General features: G+C 45.3%; 2 protein-coding genes across 7 annotated transcripts in view; one reads left to right on the top strand and one right to left on the bottom strand.

Moving 5' to 3' along the window:
• The window catches only part of LOC311593799 (protein MROH8-like), a gene marked incomplete at its 5' end in the record, with an annotated part of 117439 nt that overhangs the window by 87964 nt on the left and 12201 nt on the right, over window positions 1-17274 (top strand). The window lies entirely within an intron of this gene.
• MROH8 (maestro heat like repeat family member 8) overlaps window positions 1-17274 on the bottom strand; it is a 68502-nt gene that overhangs the window by 44400 nt on the left and 6828 nt on the right. For all 6 annotated transcript variants that reach the window (XM_084775655.1, XM_084775654.1, XM_084775652.1 and 3 more), the window contains exons 2-4: window positions 14786-14910; window positions 12582-12724; window positions 4859-4987 (exon numbers count right to left, since the gene is read on the bottom strand). In XM_084775655.1, coding sequence (XP_084631781.1) covers window positions 4859-4987; window positions 12582-12724; window positions 14786-14910 — 397 coding nt within the window. The remainder of the gene's footprint in view (window positions 1-4858; window positions 4988-12581; window positions 12725-14785; window positions 14911-17274) is intronic.

Here is a 17274-nt window from a genome sequence, read left to right on the forward strand (position 1 = left end):
GGTGGCTTGCTGCTACTCCTGTTTTCTAAAGGAACTCGACTGTCTTCACGGCTTCACAGCCTGGAAGACACAGCAGTAAAACTCCGTCTTTGGCCTTAAGAGCTCTCCAGGGCAGTCTGCACCTTGTCTAGCTAGCTTTTTTTTTCTGAGACAGGGTTTCTCTGTGTAACCTTGGCTGTCCTGGACTCGCTTTGTAGACCAGGCTGGCCTCGAACTCACAGAGATCCGCCTGTCTCTGCCTCCCAAGTACTGTGATTAAAGGCATGCGCCACCACTGCCCGGCTTTGTCTAGCCATGTTAAGGGATCACAACTAAAAGCATGGCTGCAGCCTAGCATTATCCTCTTCCAAACACCTCTCGTCCTGGCCATTGATCAGCCTTCCCCAGGACTCATGAAAAGCTGGTTTAGGCCTTTCCAACTTGTGTTCACTCCCCACCCTCATCAGCTCAGCAGTCTTGGTGGTGAATCTTTATGTAGCCACTTGCCTCACATGGAGATGAAAGCAGCACCTTTTAGCTGACCCCTCAGGCCTAATGCCTTCTGACTTCAGTCTATTTAGGCCATTGCTGTCAGAATGGTCCTTTCCCTCTTTTAAAAGTATTATTATTATTTCATTTGTGTGTGTGAATACATGCTGTGTGTCCAGAGGCTAGAAGAAGGCATCTGACCCCGAGAGCTAGCGGTAGGTGACTGTGAGGCCCTGGGTGTGGGAGCTGGGGACTGAACTCCCATCCTCTGGAAGAACAGGACATGGTCTCAACTTCTGAGCCATCTCTCCAGCTCCAAGAATGATCTTTTCTTTTTCTCCTAATCAGTTAGGTATTGAAGGCTTTGTCATTTGTTACCAGTTATGTTAGCCACTGCAAGGACTCAGAAGCAAGAGTCTGCCCTTTGCCTATAAGACACTTGTGGGTTAGGCGCCTCTTGGGGTAACTGCCAAGATTAAAGTAACTGCCCCTTCTGCCTGTACCGATGACCAGCACACAAGCGGAGAAGCCCAGCAGTCAGTAAGGACTGTGTGAACCTAGGTGATCCAAGTGATAAACAGACCCCACTTAGGCCAATCAGATGCTTTTCTTTACAGCTGGGATTTGGATTACATGCTGAGCACTGCCTGAGGCTTCAGTCACACACACAGTAGAGAAGTCCCTGCCTTTAGGACCCTGGAGCTGTCCTAGAACTTGCTCCTTAGACTCTAAGGCAGGTGTCTCAGCATCCTCTTTCTGTTGTTGTTGTGTATGGGTCGTTTGTCTGTATATCACACGCATGCAGTACCAGAAGAGGACAGAGAAGGGCATCAGACCCCCTGGACCGCAGCTACGGTGGTTGTGAGCTGCCTGATGTAGGTGCTGGCAACTGAACTCTGTTCCTCCTGAAGCCAGCAAGTGCTCTTAACCACGGAGTCTGCTGCAAGCCTCAGCATCCATTTTTTGTTATTTTCACACTTCAGTGAGCCAGAGTTAATCTTGTTGCTCACCTCCAGAAAGAATCTTAAACAATCTTAATAAAGACTAGTTCTGGGGGTAGGGCTAATCAAAGTACATTACACAAAATTCTCAAAAAAACTATTTTTAAAATGAGGGGGAAAAGAAGAAGAGTCCCTCCTGGGTGTGCACTATGGGCTCACAGACATGGAGAGCTAAGGTGAGAACGTCACTCTGAAGACACCTCCAGGCACAGGAAGTAGCACAGGGTAGCACAGGAAGGCATTCTCTCTAGGGAGAGGACGAGCCAAGAAAGGCAGGAAGCTGCACCTGACCTGAGGGGCGGAGAAGCAGATGTGAGTAAAGGAGTAACTTGAGTAAACAGTTATCTTCAACCTCCCACGTGTGGTGGGAGGCAGACTCAGCTGGATCTGTGTGAGTTCCAGGCCAGCCTGCTTTACACAGTGAGAGAAAACAAACAAGCAAAAACAAACCGGACAAACAAACAAACAAACAAACAAAAAACTAGTGATCTTGGATTTGGATCTTCATGGGTAGATTCCCAGGCTATACTTATCAGGGAAATATTTTCCCCAAATTAAAATAGTATCGGGAAAAAAAAAAGAAATTTAAAAATAGTTGTCTCAAAGATCTCAATGAAAGCCAAGCAGACCCTGGGCATTGGAGGTTTAAAGAGACTACGTCATCTGACAAGCAGGCAGCGCTGTGAAAGGACCTGAAGGCAGAAGGATGGAGTCCAAGCTGGCCACGGAGCACGAGGAGGAGCAGAGGGCGAGCACGAGGAGGAGCAGAGGGCGAGCACGAGGAGGAGCAGAGGGCGAGCACGAGGAGGAGCAGAGGGCGAGCACGAGGAGGAGGCAGAGGGCGAGCACGAGGAGGAGCAGAGGGCGAGCACAAGGAGGCGGAGGGGGCGAGCATGAAGAGGTGGAGGGGGCAAGCCTGGGACACCAGGGTTCAGTCACAACTGGCCTTTTTATTTATTTGTGGGCATGTGTGAAAGAGTCAGCCAAGCATTGCAACAAAAATTCATTCCTTCTTGTTCCTGAGTAGCCCATTATTTAGACACGTTTTTGTTTATCCACACTAGGTTATTTTTACTGTTTTTTCTCCCATATAGAGTGGCCATAACATTGGTGTACACATCTTCATAGAATTTCTGGGTTATGTGGTAGGTATATTGATCTTTTAAAGACACTGCCCAACCCTTCTCCAAACTGCTTCACCATTTTGCCTTTCCACCAGCAGTGTGTTAAATACTTTACCCTACCCTCACCAGCACCTGGTAATTGCCTCTTTTTTTTTTTTTTTTTAATTCTGGCCAGTTTCCTGATGCTTAATTTAATCTTGCTGTGTTTTAAACTCGTTTTTCTCTAATCACAATGATGGAGCGCCTTTTCATGGTAAATAGAAACCTTCTTTGGAAAACTGTCCTAGAGAATTGCCTTCCTCTGCACCCTGTGCTTTGGCTTTATTGGCTTTTTAATGCAAGAGGCACGCATTGTGTGGGTTAAGAAAGATGAGCCGATGCCTTCCAGTGTTGTGCTTGGCACTTGCACTGCTCATTTTAGGCCAACTTGTCACAAGCTAGTTGTTTGGAAAGAGAAAACCTCAATTGAGAAAATCCCCCCGACTGGATTGGCCCATGGGCTAGTCTGTGGGCTATTTTTATGATTGATGCTCATGTGAAAGGGCCCAGCTCCCTATGGGTGGTGCCACTGCTGGACTGGTGGTCCTACCAAAGCAGGCTGAGCATACCCGAGGAACAAGCCATACACAACACTCCTCCACAGCCTTGGCATCAGTTCCTGCCCTAAGTTTCCTCAGTGATGGACAATTATCCGGAGGTGTAAGTGAAATTAATCCTTTCCCCCACCAAGTTGCTTTTGGTCATAGTGTTTTTACCACAGCAATAGAAACCCTGCTTTATTCAGCCATGCATTAAAGTGGGGCTAATGCCTTCACGGTCTTTCTCTGCCTTTTTCTCCTCAGGAGCTGTCACAGAACTGCTTCTTCTGCTGTGCACCTGTCCTCTTAGTGTTGGAAGAATGCTTTTTTAACCCCTGTATACGTGGCTGCAGTGACTGAGTAGATTCAACCATCCATGCAATTTTCTCATGAATACTAGCTACCCCTAACTTTTTAGTAGGACACCTTCTCAGCACATATTTTGATAAGATGCCAGACATGGGCGTGTCACTACTGGCTGGCTGACCCACTCGCAGAGGATGAATGGGATTGTGCTGTCTGAGATTTGCACTAGTGGGTTTTCCAGCTTGACTGCTTGAACTGCATGGCAATCAGCTACTGTTAGTCCTGGTGCAAACAGAACTTGGAAAGGAATTCATGTTTTCTTGGTCCCATGGCTGTCCCTAGCCAACCAGAAAGTTGCAGTAACTCAGAAATTTGCATTCTTTCAATCTGTTCCTCTTGGCACATTATTTGGAATAGTTTTCAATCTACTTGATTTTCAAATTGAGGTCATTGCTAGGTGACTAGAAACTCTTAGAGGAAAGGATTAAAGTTGCTAGAGGATTTTGTAGCTGTGTCTCCTTGCAAAACTGTTAGCTGATTAGCCTTCATCCTTAGAAGAGGCCTGTCATCCCAAAAAGCTCACAGATCTCTGGTTTGAGGAGAATTGCTCCTATTATGGGATATAAAAGCAAGCTCAGAGGTTCGGATAAAATGTAAAGAGGCTAAAGCACCAGGAAATAAAATGTGTGAGTAAGTACATCACTCCTTCGCAGACTCCTTCTGGATCGTCTAACATGGGCCATCCATCCATCCATCCCTCTATTCCCCATATAATCAGTTAAAGGTTTGACAGAATCCAACAGGTGGTTGTGGCTTGCTAGGCAAAGGAACAGAGATTATGTCTTTGTTGTCTCTGTGGCCTCGGTGCCAGTGTCTGGAACTGGTAGATATTTAATAAGATGAGCTTTGGCAGAAGGTAGCTGAAGTAAGTACAAACAGGAAAAAAATACTACTGTGACAGTGCTTCTCAACTGTGTATGGCATATCAGACTATGTTATTTTAAATTAAATGTTCACAATAACTCTGTGAAGTAAATACAGCTATTCTTGTTTTACTGATGAGAAACTGAGACAATCATAAGTTAAATCCTTTCCTGAAGTCACAGAGCCACAAAGAGGCAGAGCTGGCTCTTGGACCCAAGCATTTGACAGCCTTTGCTCCCAAATTACTGCCTATTTTAAAGTGCTGAAAAAATTAAATGTAATTCCTCTCTCTTTCTGTTTCTCTTTTAAATGTTATCCATAGTGATCACATCTGAGAGGTGTCTCGGGTATCTTTTCTTGTTGAACAGACAGTGCTATGAGGTGAACTGATAACATGGCCAAGGGCCGAGTCAAGAGTTTGAGCACCTCAGTGACCTCTGCAGAGCCCAGTACTTACACATAGAACATGCACTATTTCTGCCGTGTGGCGGTGAATAAATGATTCCGTGGTTTCATAATAAGGCAACGTTTGGCTCAAAGAAGACAAAGATCTTAGGAACTCCAACTTTTCAAGCTCACCCTGAATCTGTGGGAAAATAATAAAAATACAATTACATATCACAGTCTTATTTGATAAATGCACAATGCTTTTGCAAAGTCTCCTGAAATATTTTTAAGCATATGCCGTCTTATTTAATGCAGACCAGTCTTTGTGAAGAGTGCACAAACTACAGCAGCATCCCAAGGACGCTCCTTACCCCTCACTGCCTCGGCTGGGCGGCTCCCATCATGCCCTCGGCTGTAGCACTGAGTGCTGCCCATCTTGAGTGTTCACTACAGCATCCTCCTACGCTCTGTGCTGCTACCAGGTTAAGACTCCCCGAGGAGGCCTCTCCTTCTGCTACTTCTAGCTCTCTCTCTTTTTGAAGATGATTTCTTCTTATTTCATGCAGTGACAGACAGCTGTGAGCTGCCATGTGGGTTCCAGGAATTGAACCCAGGTACTCTGGAAGAACAGCCAGTGCTCTTAACCTCTTACCCACTGAGCCACCTTTCCAGCCCCTACTTCTGGCTCTCTTGATGTCCCTTGAGATTCACCATTTCAAGTTCTTAGGGCTTCCTTTAAAAAAAAAAATACAAGTTCCGACGGGCAGTGGTGGCGCACGCCTTTAATCCCAGCACTTGGGAGGCAGAGGCAGGTGGATTGCTGTGATTTCAAGGCCAGTCTCGTCTACAAAGTGAGGCAGGACATCCAAGGCTATGCAGAGAAACCATGACTCAAATAAAAAATAAAAAGCAAGTTCTGATTTGAATAAAATCTTTTTATATTGATAGTTTGCTTTTTGAACAGAAAAGCAATTATCTTATTATAGAAATTTTGAAATAAAATATAAAGAAGAAAATACAGACCAAGTCCAACCTTAAGAACATTCTTCTAGGGGCTGGAGAGATGGCTCAGAAGTTAAGAGCACTGACTGCTCTTCCAGAGGTCCTGAGTTAATTCCTAGCAACCACATAGTGGCTCACAACCAGCTATAATGTGATATGATGTCCTCTTCTGGCCTGCAGGTGTACTGCATTGCAGGCAGAGCACTGTATACAAAATAATAAATAAATGAAACTTAAAAAAAAATTCTTCCAGTCTTTGTCTCAGTTGCAGATGGCATAAACTAGTACACTTCTCTAGAGTGCAAGAAGCTTGTGGCCTCCATCTGCTCCCAGTACTGGGGTTACAGGACTGCTGTATGGATTTCCTGCTCTCTGAGTTTTGTTTTGCTTTTTGTTGCTTTGTTTGTTTTTTCTACTTTTTCCTTTATTCTTTTCTTTTTTTGGGGGGGGGGGAGGACTAGGTGCACTTTTCTTAGATTTAAATTTGATCAGGGAACTCCTTATCTACAGTAGTTCAACAGCACCCAAGGAGGTCCAGACCCTTCCTGATGCAGCATAGGTGCCCTCTTCAGGTCATGTCTTGCTTTGCCCGTGGCAGCCAGGGTCTAGTCAATTAACTTCCATGGTGCCCTTTCCTGCTTCATACCTCCTGCCTTCTCTACATATTTTTCTAGAACAGCATGTATTTTAGTGCTTGGAGCATATATTTTGTCTTGAAGCTGAGTTACAGTTCCTCCCTATAGCTATTGCAGCATCTGAGGTGACTTCATGTAGTTACTTTCTTCTTCATCTAGTCCTTCATTTAATAAAGAAATGGGCTTTCTTTTGTTTTAATTCACTGCCGTAATCTAAAGTCTTTATTAAACAAAGAAAATTTTATAAAGCCTTGTGATATTAAACACAAAATGAAGACCAAGAGGCTGACTTCTGGTGTTTTGCTGTTGTTGTTAAGTTAGCACTATATGTAAAAACATATAATTTAGTAAAATTGTATAGACCAAGAACACTATTTAACCTACAAAGAAAGCTTACTGCTGATCAGTTATTGGGAACAAGGTGATTTTAGGATTTTTTAAAGCATCATGTAACAAAATGGGCTTCTTGACAAGTTAGTTGCATGAAGTCTACGACATGAGCATACATGTTGGCACCACCATAATCAGGGGACAGAGCAGCTCCATCAGAAACTTCCCTCCTGCTGTCATCCCTCTTTAGCCGCGCCCTTTCCCGCTCTCTCCAACAGGAACCACTTGTCTGTCTGCCATCACTGCGTTTCTGGTCTTTCTTCCTTTTTTAAAAATCTTTTTAAAGATTTATTTATGTATTTATTGTATATGAGTTCTTTTTCTGCAGAAGAGGGCATCAGATCACATTTTAGATGGCTGTGAGCCACCATGTGGTTGGGAATTGAACTCAGGACCTCCGGAAGAGCAGTCAGTGCTCTTACCCACTGAGCCATCTCTCCAGCCCCCAGTCCTCTCTTTCTAATGTGTTCTATTACTGAAAGCATGACTCATATAGGCCCCGTGATTGGCTCCTTTCACTGGTGATATCGCCACTGAGATGGAACTGTGCTGCCCCGGCTATTAACCACTTTCCTTTTAAGGACAAGTGGTACTTAACATTCGGTTTTATAGCTGTAGTTTGTTGATCAGTGAGCACTTTCAATCTCACCATCTTATTTGTGTGTCTGCCACTGGAACTTATAAATAGCAGGTGTACATTTGCTCCTTGCTGACTGGCTAACTAAGATGTAAAAGCCCCAAAGAAGGTAAAACTGCTGGGAATACTAACGGAAAGAAGTTGCTGTAGTCAACGCCTCTCATGAACCTCTAGGCCAAGCAAACTACTCCACACTAGGACAGGAGACATTAAGATATAGAGTAAGAGAGAAAGTAAAGTGTTTGCCATGCAAGGACCTGAGTTCTCCAGCACCCACTTAAACAGCTCAGTGGGTGTGGTCAGCCAGACTAGCTGACTCAAAATGCCTCTGTCTCAGCGAGAGACCCCATCTCAAACCTGGTGGATGACCCTGAGGGACAAGCTCTGGCCTCTACATGCATGTGCACTCAACATGCTTCCCCTGAAACACACACACACAAACACACACACACACACACACACACACACACACACACACACACAACATGCTTCCCCTGATACACACACACACACACACACATGCACACACGTAAGACAAGTGAATACATTTTCTTGTCAATTTGGCTGGTAAACATTAGAAGCAAAATCAAAAAGTATACTGATTTTGGATAGTTGTGAGCAACTAGCATCTGCCTCTCTTCCGTGACCACACAATAGACCTTCCATCAGTGGTTCTCAGCCTTCCTAGTGCTGCGACCCTTTAATAGTTCCTCATGCTGCGGTGACCCCAACCATACATTTTCACTGTTACTTCAAAACTGTAACTTTGCTACTATTATGAATTGTAATGCAAATATCTGATATGTGTCCCCCAAGTGGGCCGGGCCCTACAGGTCGAGAAGCACTGCCTTATACGCTGGGTAGACAATTTAGCAGAATCTATTAAAAGCTTTAAAAATGGCGCTTACATTTGACCGTTGGGAAAGTGCTTGCTGGGTATGTGTCTTGAATGAGCATGGCCCCCAGAGGTTCATATGCTCGTAAGGTCACATGGCCTCAGTTGTTGGAACTGTGGAAAGCATCAGGAAGTGTGGCAGTTGGAGGAGGTGTCACCAGAGGCGGCTCTGAGGTGTCAGGAGCCCACACCATTCCCAGTGCCAGCTGCCTTCTGCTTTCAGACTGAGCTGTGAGCTCTCAGCCATTCCTCCACCAAGCCTTTGCTCGCTCGCTCGGCTGATGGACTCCACCCCTCTGAAACTGTAAGCCCAGTCAATGCTTTTTTTATAAGTTGCCTTGGGCATGGTGCTTTATCACAGAAGTGGAAAAGAGGCTCAGATTCTCTGCAAGCATGAGGCCCTGCGCTCAGATCCCCAGCAGCCATGTAAAAGCTAGCACAGCAGGCAGGCAGGTTCCTGGCCTAGCTACCCAGCCAGTCTAGTGAATCAGTGAGCTCTAAGTTCACTTGAAGATCCTGCCTGAAAAACAGGGTGGAAAGCCAGGCGTGGTGGTGCACACCTCTAATCCCAGCACTTGGGAGGCAGAGGCAGGAGGATCTCTATCAATTTGAGGCCAGTCTAGTCTACAAAGGGAGTTCAGGACAGCCAGAGCTACAGAGAACTCTGTCTTGAAAAAAACAAAAACAAACAAACAAACAAACAAAAACTTAAAAAAACCCTCAGTGTCTACCTCTGGCCTCCACCTGCATGCATACACATATAAACATGACACACACATGAACATGTATCATACTATACATACACAAGTGGCACATATATAAGAATTATTTAGGGGTTTACAGAAACCCACATCTAAGAATATTCATCCATGAACTAAAAGAAAAAAGAAAACCCAGAAAGAATATAAATGGCTAGTGATGAGGTGTTGTTAAATTAGGGCATTGTTTTCTTTTTTAATTTTGTGATTGCTTATGTGTATGAGTGTTTTGCATGTATGTATGTATGTATGTACGTATGTACATATGTGCAGCATGTGTGTGCCAGCTGCCCTCAGAGGTCAGAAGAGGATGTCGGATCTAGGATTGGAGGTTTGGGCAGTTGGGAAATGTCAATCAGGTGCTGAGAACAGAACCTGGGTCCTGTGCTAGAGTGGGAAGTGCCCTTACCCACGGAGCCATCTCTCCAGCCACCGCCATTTGCTTTCTTATACTCTACTTAGTTGTGTAAGGTTTTGTATTTGTTTTTGTTTTTTGTTTTGGGGGATTTAGTTTCTGAAGACAGGGTTCTCTGTGTAGCCTTGCCTGTCTTGGTTTTACTTTGTAGACCGGGCTGGCCTAAAACTCAGTGATACTCCTGCCTCTGCCTCCTCAAGTGAGGAGAACTGTTACTTAGTATCGGCCTGAAAGGGTTAACTAAGGATTTTGGGGAAGAGCTCAGGGGCTGCCCCTCCTGGAAGGGTTGGGTGGCTCTGGCTCTGCTCCCAGAAGTCTTGGCAGTAGCTCCTTGTGAACTTCTTGATAAAGTGAAACAGTTGTTGGTTCAAGGTAAGGGAAGGCTTATAGTTATCTTCTTTCTTGTTCGTGAAATTTTCTCCCTTGACTGATTCCCAGAATGTGTTTAGTCTAATAGGTGTGAGAACCAAGTTTGTTATTGGTAATATTAATGAATAACTAATGTTACGCGCCAAGCCAGAATATGCTACTTTAGAATAGTATAAAAGCTGTACTTAAGAAATAAACCATTGCTATTTGCCACCGGAGCAATATTTCTTTTTTTTTTTTTTTTTTGGTTTTTCGAGACAGGGTTTCTCTGTGTAGCCTTGGCCATTCTGGACTCACTTTGTAGACCAGGCTGGCCTCGAACTCACAGCGATCCGCCTACCTCTGCCTCCCGAGTGCTGGGATTAGAGGCGTGCGCCACCACGCCCGGCCCGAGCAATATTTCTTAAGGCTACTTGCCACCAGAGCAGTAGTCCGCCTGTTCAAGGCTACTTGCCATCAGAGCAGTAGTCCGCCTGTACTCAAGACGTTCGTGGAGCTGGTCTCCGTCACTCAAGTGCTGGGATTTTATATTTATTTTTAAGCTAAAGATAATAATTGTTAAGAGGCAGAAGCAGACAGATGTCTGAGTTCAAGACCCACTTGGTCTACACAGCTAGCTCCAGGACAGCCAGGACTGCATAGGGGAACAGCTAGCTCTAGGACAGCCAGGACTGCATAGGGGAACAGCTAGCTCCAGGACAGCCAGGACTGCATAGGGGAACAGTTAGCTCCAGGACAGCCAGGAATGCATAGGGGAACAGCTAGCTCCAGGACAGCCAGGACTGCATAGGGGAACAGTTAGCTCCAGGACAGCCAGGAATGCATAGGGGAACAGTTAGCTCCAGGACAGCCAGGAATGCATAGGGGAACAGTTAGCTCCAGGACAGCCAGGAATGCATAGGGGAACAGCTAGCTCCAGGACAGCCAGGACTGCATAGGGGAACAGTTAGCTCCAGGACAGCCAGGAATGCATAGGGGAACAGCTAGCTCCAGGACAGCCAGGACTGCATAGGGGAACAGTTAGCTCCAGGACAGCCAGGAATGCATAGGGGAACAGCTAGCTCCAGGACAGCCAGGACTGCATAGGGGAGCAGCTAGCCCCAGGACAGCCAGGACCGCATAGGGGAACAGCTAGCTCCAGGACAGCCAGGACTGCGTAGGGGAGCAGCTAGCCCCAGGACAGCCAGGACCGCATAGGGGAGCAGCTAGCTCCAGGACAGCCAGGACTGCGTAGGGGAACAGCTAGCTCCAGGAGAGCCAGGACCGCATAGGGGAACAGCTAGCTCCAGGACAGCCAGGACTGCGTAGGGGAGCAGCTAGCCCCAGGACAGCCAGGACCCCATAGGGGAGCAGCTAGCTCCAGGACAGCCAGGACTGCATAGGGGAACAGCTAGCCCCAGGACAGCCAGGACTGCGTAGGGGAACAGCTAGCTCCAGGACAGCCAGGACTGCGTAGGGGAACAGCTAGCTCCAGGACAGCCAGGACTGCGTAGGGGAACAGCTAGCTCCAGGACAGCCAGGACTGCGTAGGGGAGCAGCTAGCTCCAGGACAGCCAGGACTGCGTAGGGGAACAGCTAGCTCCAGGACAGCCAGGACTGCGTAGGGGAACAGCTAGCTCCAGGACAGCCAGGACTGCATAGGGGAACAGCAAGCTCCAGGACAGCCAGGACTGCATAGGGGAGCAGCTAGCTCCAGGACAGCCAGGACTGCATAGGGGAACAGCTAGCTCCAGGACAGCCAGGACTGCATAGGGGAACAGCTAGCTCCAGGACAGCCAGGACTGCATAGGGGAACAGCTAGCTCCAGGACAGCCAGGACTGCGTAGGGGAACAGCTAGCTCCAGGACAGCCAGGACCGCATAGGGGAGCCTATTGTCAAGGTGCAGCCCCGTCGGCCCGAGCCGATGTCTTTCCCTTCTCTCGCATCACTGCCCCCTTTATCACCACGACTTCAGCATGAGAAGCTTGAGTCCCTCCAACATGCCGGGTCCCTTTTGACTGCTTCTGTAGTATTCCACTCCCGCAATTCCAACTTCCACTTTCTCCTTGTACTGCTCAGGTCTGAGCTCAAAGGTAACTTCCTCAGAGGAGCCTTTCCTCCCCTCAGGCCATGGTAAGTTTTCTTACACTCTCACAGCTTGTGTGACAGGGTCACCTCAGCAGTGGGACCCCACACAGATCTACAGCTACTCACCTAGAGCACGCACAACTGTTTTCCCTGTAATTATAGTCATTTGTGGGGATAGAAAATGCTAATCATGGTTCTGTGAAGAAAGCGAAGTTAGAGATTGGCCAGTAACTTGTATTATGGTTCTAACATTTATTTTGCTTGGTAGAAATATATATATATATATATATATGTATATATATATATATATATATATATATATCAATTTATAAATATACAAATTATAAGAATAAATACATATTTAATAACCCATAAAGTATTTATATATAATATAAATTATGTTCTAATTTTTATTTTGTTTATTGATCCAGGCTTCCTCTGTATAGCCTTAGCTGCCCTAGAACTCACTCTATAGACCAGGCCAGCCTTGAACTCAGAACTCAAAGTCTGCCTGTCTCTGCCTCCTGAGTGCTAAGATTAAAGGTGTGCACCACTACCACCCCACAAAAAATATTTTTTACTATAGGGAATAAACTGGATTGCTCACCAAATTTTTCTACGTACCTTTTCACCATGTAAAATCTCCTGGATGTTCAGAACCAGCCTCTCAACACTGTCCTCATTGAGGGGTGCCCGGGGAGCTAGGGGTCTGAAGTGATCTTGAAGGGGCTCCTGAATGAATCCAGGGATGTCAGAGATGTCCGTATCTAATACCAAAAGAGAGACACCAAGTGATGCCTCTGTGTGGTGATGCTACTGAGCGGTGCAAAGCACTGGTGTGGGGCAGACAGCTTCTCCTGCCTGCTGGGACAAACGCCCTTCCCTCTTCCAACTCTCACTTTTTTCTCAGCTGCAAAATCAGTGTTCCCAAACCATAGCAAAATGGTAAAGATAACAACCTTTAAATCTCAAGTCTGAATGCCTCTGCTGACTGTTGACCAGCTCTCCTGGAACCTTCTCTGATAGTCTGAGTCTGAATAAACAAGTGGTTGAAGTTTTGAGGAGACCAGCATGTCCTTAGGTCACAGCGATCCCATGGATTTGGTCAGGAAGTTAATTTCTAAAACTCCTTCTGTCTTGATCCAGAGCACCAATGGGCAAACACTATCACTGAATTTTTACAATCAACTTTCAACTTAGAACAAGGGGATCTGCTGATTCTGCTATAGGGTCCAGGACCTGGAATCCTAGACCTTTTAACACTGTACCGGAAGCCTACACAAGCATCAAAAAGCAGCTTCTCTTGGCTGCAGCGAGGATGTAAGTGTCATCTTCCTGTCAGAGAACAAGCATAATGAGGAAATAGATGCCTTATAGAGAAAAAAATCAGCATTTCACAAATAACTGAAAATCCTAGAGGTCTGAACTTAACCACAAATACTTTTTTTTATTATTTATTTATTATGTATACAGTATGCATCCGATCACATTATAGGTGGTTGTGAGCCACCATATGGTTGCTGGGAATTGAACTCAGGACCTGTGCAAAGGCAGTCAGTGCCCTTAAGCGCTGAGCCATCTCTCCAGCACGCCCCCACACACACACACATACAAATACATTTAAAACTTGATTCAAGGAGCTGGCACACACTGAGTATGACTTGAATTTATATCAAACATTGCTCTCCTGTCCTGGAGCCAGAAAAGATATGAAACCAAGTTGAAAAAAATTAAATGGATCCTCGGAGGATTTCAGCCCTACTTTTGTGTTCTTTGGTTTCCTAGATGCCCCAGCAGGGACCTTCTTGCACTTCTTGCCATCCACTACAATTAAAGCAGATTATACTTTAACTAAAGCCACGCGCTCACTTCCCTCTGGTCTTGGCACAGGGTGCTCCCTCTGCCTACATCTCCCCTTCCTTCCCACACACTGTTACCTCTCTCCTCCTGGCTGCTTCCTACCTTCAGGTCTCAGCCCTGAATGCCTCCTGGCCAATAATACTCTTTGAGATATCAAATACTGACCGCCACACCCCATTGCAAGGATTACACCTAGTTCCAGCTGTGCGTCTCTAAATGCATGATGCCTGCTCTGCTCATGCTGAGTCTCGAGGAGTCTGACCATGTCAGGGCACCGCAGGGCACTGATATCTGCTGAGCTATGACTGAGTGCATGTGATTCCTGCGTGGGCACATGAGCTCTGCTCCCATCTCGTTAGGGCTGCCAGGCACACTGGCCTTTCCTTTCTGGGACTCCCTCTAGCACTCACCCTGCAGCAGTCTGCAGAACCATCTCTCAGGACCAAGTTTCCTATGTGTCTGGACTAATGCTATGCTCTCATCATGCCAATCTGTTTTCAAAGTTTTAAAATCATGAACCAAATTAATCATCAAAAACTAGCTAAGAGCTGGTCACCCAGCAATTATTCAATCAATATCTCTTGGCTGGACTTTTCCCTTACATTTATTTATTTTTACTTTATGCGTATGCATGCTTTGTCTGCATGTGTGTCTGTGCATCACGTGCATGCAATGCCCATAGTTTCAAAGAAGGCACTGGACTCTCTGAACTGGAGTTAACAGATGGGGTGAGCTATCATGTGGGTTCTGGGACTTGAACCTGGTGCTCTGCAGGAGCAACAAGTGCTGTTGGCTGCACTTTAAAAGAGAGGTCTAGGGTGTAGCTTGGTGGTAGAGCATTTGCCAAGCATGTGTGAAGTCCTGGGTTCATCTCCTAGTATAAGAAAGCAGGGTAAAATCCTTCTCCCCACTCACTAAAAAAAAAAAAAAAAAAAAAAAAAAAAAAAAAAAAAGTCCTTTCCCTTCACCTGTAAGCTCTTCCACACTATGTACGTCTTTCTGAATGTCTTCTAGGTTATTCAGCTGTAGGTCCACACTTCCTGAGTCACTGTCCGAAGCGCAAGGGATCACTACTTCTTCTGTACCACAGATCCTAGGAACAAGAGAGAGAATTCAAAACATTAGTTTCTCAGAAGAGCTTCTGTGGAAAGCCCACATGCTCCCTTCTCAGAGAAGCCTTTCTGGATCATCGATCGCAGCACTTGCACATGTGTTGGACTGTCTATAAGACACCTTGTCCACAATGCATCAGCAGCACCCAGAATAATGTCACTCTCCTGTGGGAGTGATGAGTAGGAGGATGAACGGCCAGGCTGCAGTAGGACAGTGCCTCTCCTGCAGGCCTCGGTCTCTCTTACCCTTGTTTGATTTGCCTTTTTTTCTGCAGCCCAGAATACCTTCCAGTGTAGCATCCAGTTATTCATTTATTCTTGCTGGGGAGAGTCTGGGCTTCATGCATGCTAAGCACAGCCTGGGCCCCAGCCTAATTAATTGATTAGTTTATTAACATATATATTTGCAGTGCTGGGGACTGAGCCAGAGTACAGTACATTCTAGGCAGGCACTCTGCACTCCACAGTGGGCTGCACCCCACGCTGTAGTTCAGTTAATCATTTCTTCTGCTAAGATGTAGCTCCCTGTGCACTAGCATCTTAGGCTGCCTTGGATATGTCCCGTCAGTCTAGAAGAGAGACTTGCACGTGGTAATTGCAACCCTTTAGAGGAGGAAACAGGAAGACTGCCCTGAGCTCCAGGCTGGCCTGGACTGTGCAGTTAGACTCCTCCATCTCAAACAAAACAGAGCAAAAAAACACAAAACAAGGAGGCTGCTGAACAGTGGTATAATGTGATCCAATTTTTATTGAAATAATGTTTTCTTTGTAAAAGTGATGTGTATATACTGCATATATACATATACCATGAACACACACACACACACACACACACACACACAAACAAATATTGCAAAGTGGAGAAAAACATGGAATTAAAGACAAATATCTATGAAGTAGATTTTTTGAGAGAAAAGTTCCATTTTTTAAAAAGATTTATTTATTTTATGCATATGGGTATACTGCCTTTATGCACACCAGAAGAGGGCACCAGATCATATTACAGATGGTTGTGAGCCACCATGTGGTTGCTCCTCTGGAAGAGCAGACAGTGCTTTTAACCTCTGACCCATCTCTCCAGCCCCCAAAAGTTCCATTTTTAAGCTGTCCATATTGCTTAAAATTTTAATATCGGCATGAATATTAAATGTTGACAATGACATGAAGAAAAAATTAATCCTATAAACTGGAGTTGGAAGCATAAGTTGGTACAACTACTTTGGCAACAATTTATCATTATGTAGTAAGGTTCAAAGTGTATGTCCTCTATGACTCACTATTCTACACCTAAGAATGCATTGTGGGAAAACTTACAACGTGTGTGCATGGAGGGGGACATATAAGAATCTTCACAGAAGTGACCATCATTGTAAACAAACAAACAAACAAGCAGCCTTGGGACAGTTGATGACCAATCCTTAGTAGAACAGATAAGCTGGTATGGTCACATGGTGAAGTACTATATAGCAATAAAATGAGCAGGTCCAGCTATGTGTAACAGTGCTCACCATGCTCAAAGGGGCGGAGCAAGGTGGATGACGTTTGTAATCCTAACAGTTGGGAACCTAAGACAGGAGTGTGAGGTCAGCCTGGGCTATGTAGAAAGACTCCATCTCTTTTCTTTTCTTTTTAAATTAATTTTAATCATCATCATCATCATCATCATCATTATTAGGGGTTTTTTGAGACAGGATTTCTCCATGTAGCCTCGGCTGTCCTAGACTTGCTTTGTAGACCAGACTGGCCTTGAATTCACGGAAATTCACCTGCCTGTTTCTCCTGAGTACTGGATTAAAGGCGTCCACCACCTGAATTTTTTTTTTTTAATATTAGCCGTCGTTTTTTTTAAGATTTATTTATTATTATGTATACAGTGCTCTGCCTGCATGTACACCTGCTGGCCAGAAAAGGGCATCAGATCACACTATAGATAGTTGTGAGACACCTTGTGGTTGCTGGAAATTGAACTCAGGACCTCTGGAAGAGCAGGCAGTGCTCTTAACCACTGAGCCATCTCTCCAGTGCCCAAGTCTCTATTTCTTAAAAAAAAAAAAAAAAAAGGGAAAAATGGTCATTTGAAAAAGTATTCAGCAACTTCCACTTAAATGATAACTACACAAAACTAACTGCTTTTTAAAATTATATTTCTTTATTTATTTTGTATATGTGTACGTGTGGGTGCCTGTGTGCTATGGCGTATATGCATTGGGGTGTGGGGACAGAGTGGGAGTTATCCTCTCTTTCCACCATGTGGGGTGCAGGGATTGAACTCAGGTGATCAGAATTAGTGTCAAGTGTCTATCCACTGAGCATCTTTTTTTTTAAGATTTATTTCTTTATTATGA

The sequence above is a fragment of the Acomys minous genome, assembly GCF_964271855.1.
Source record: "Acomys minous genome assembly, chromosome: 3".
In the NCBI taxonomy this organism is placed as follows: Eukaryota; Metazoa; Chordata; class Mammalia; order Rodentia; family Muridae; genus Acomys; species Acomys minous.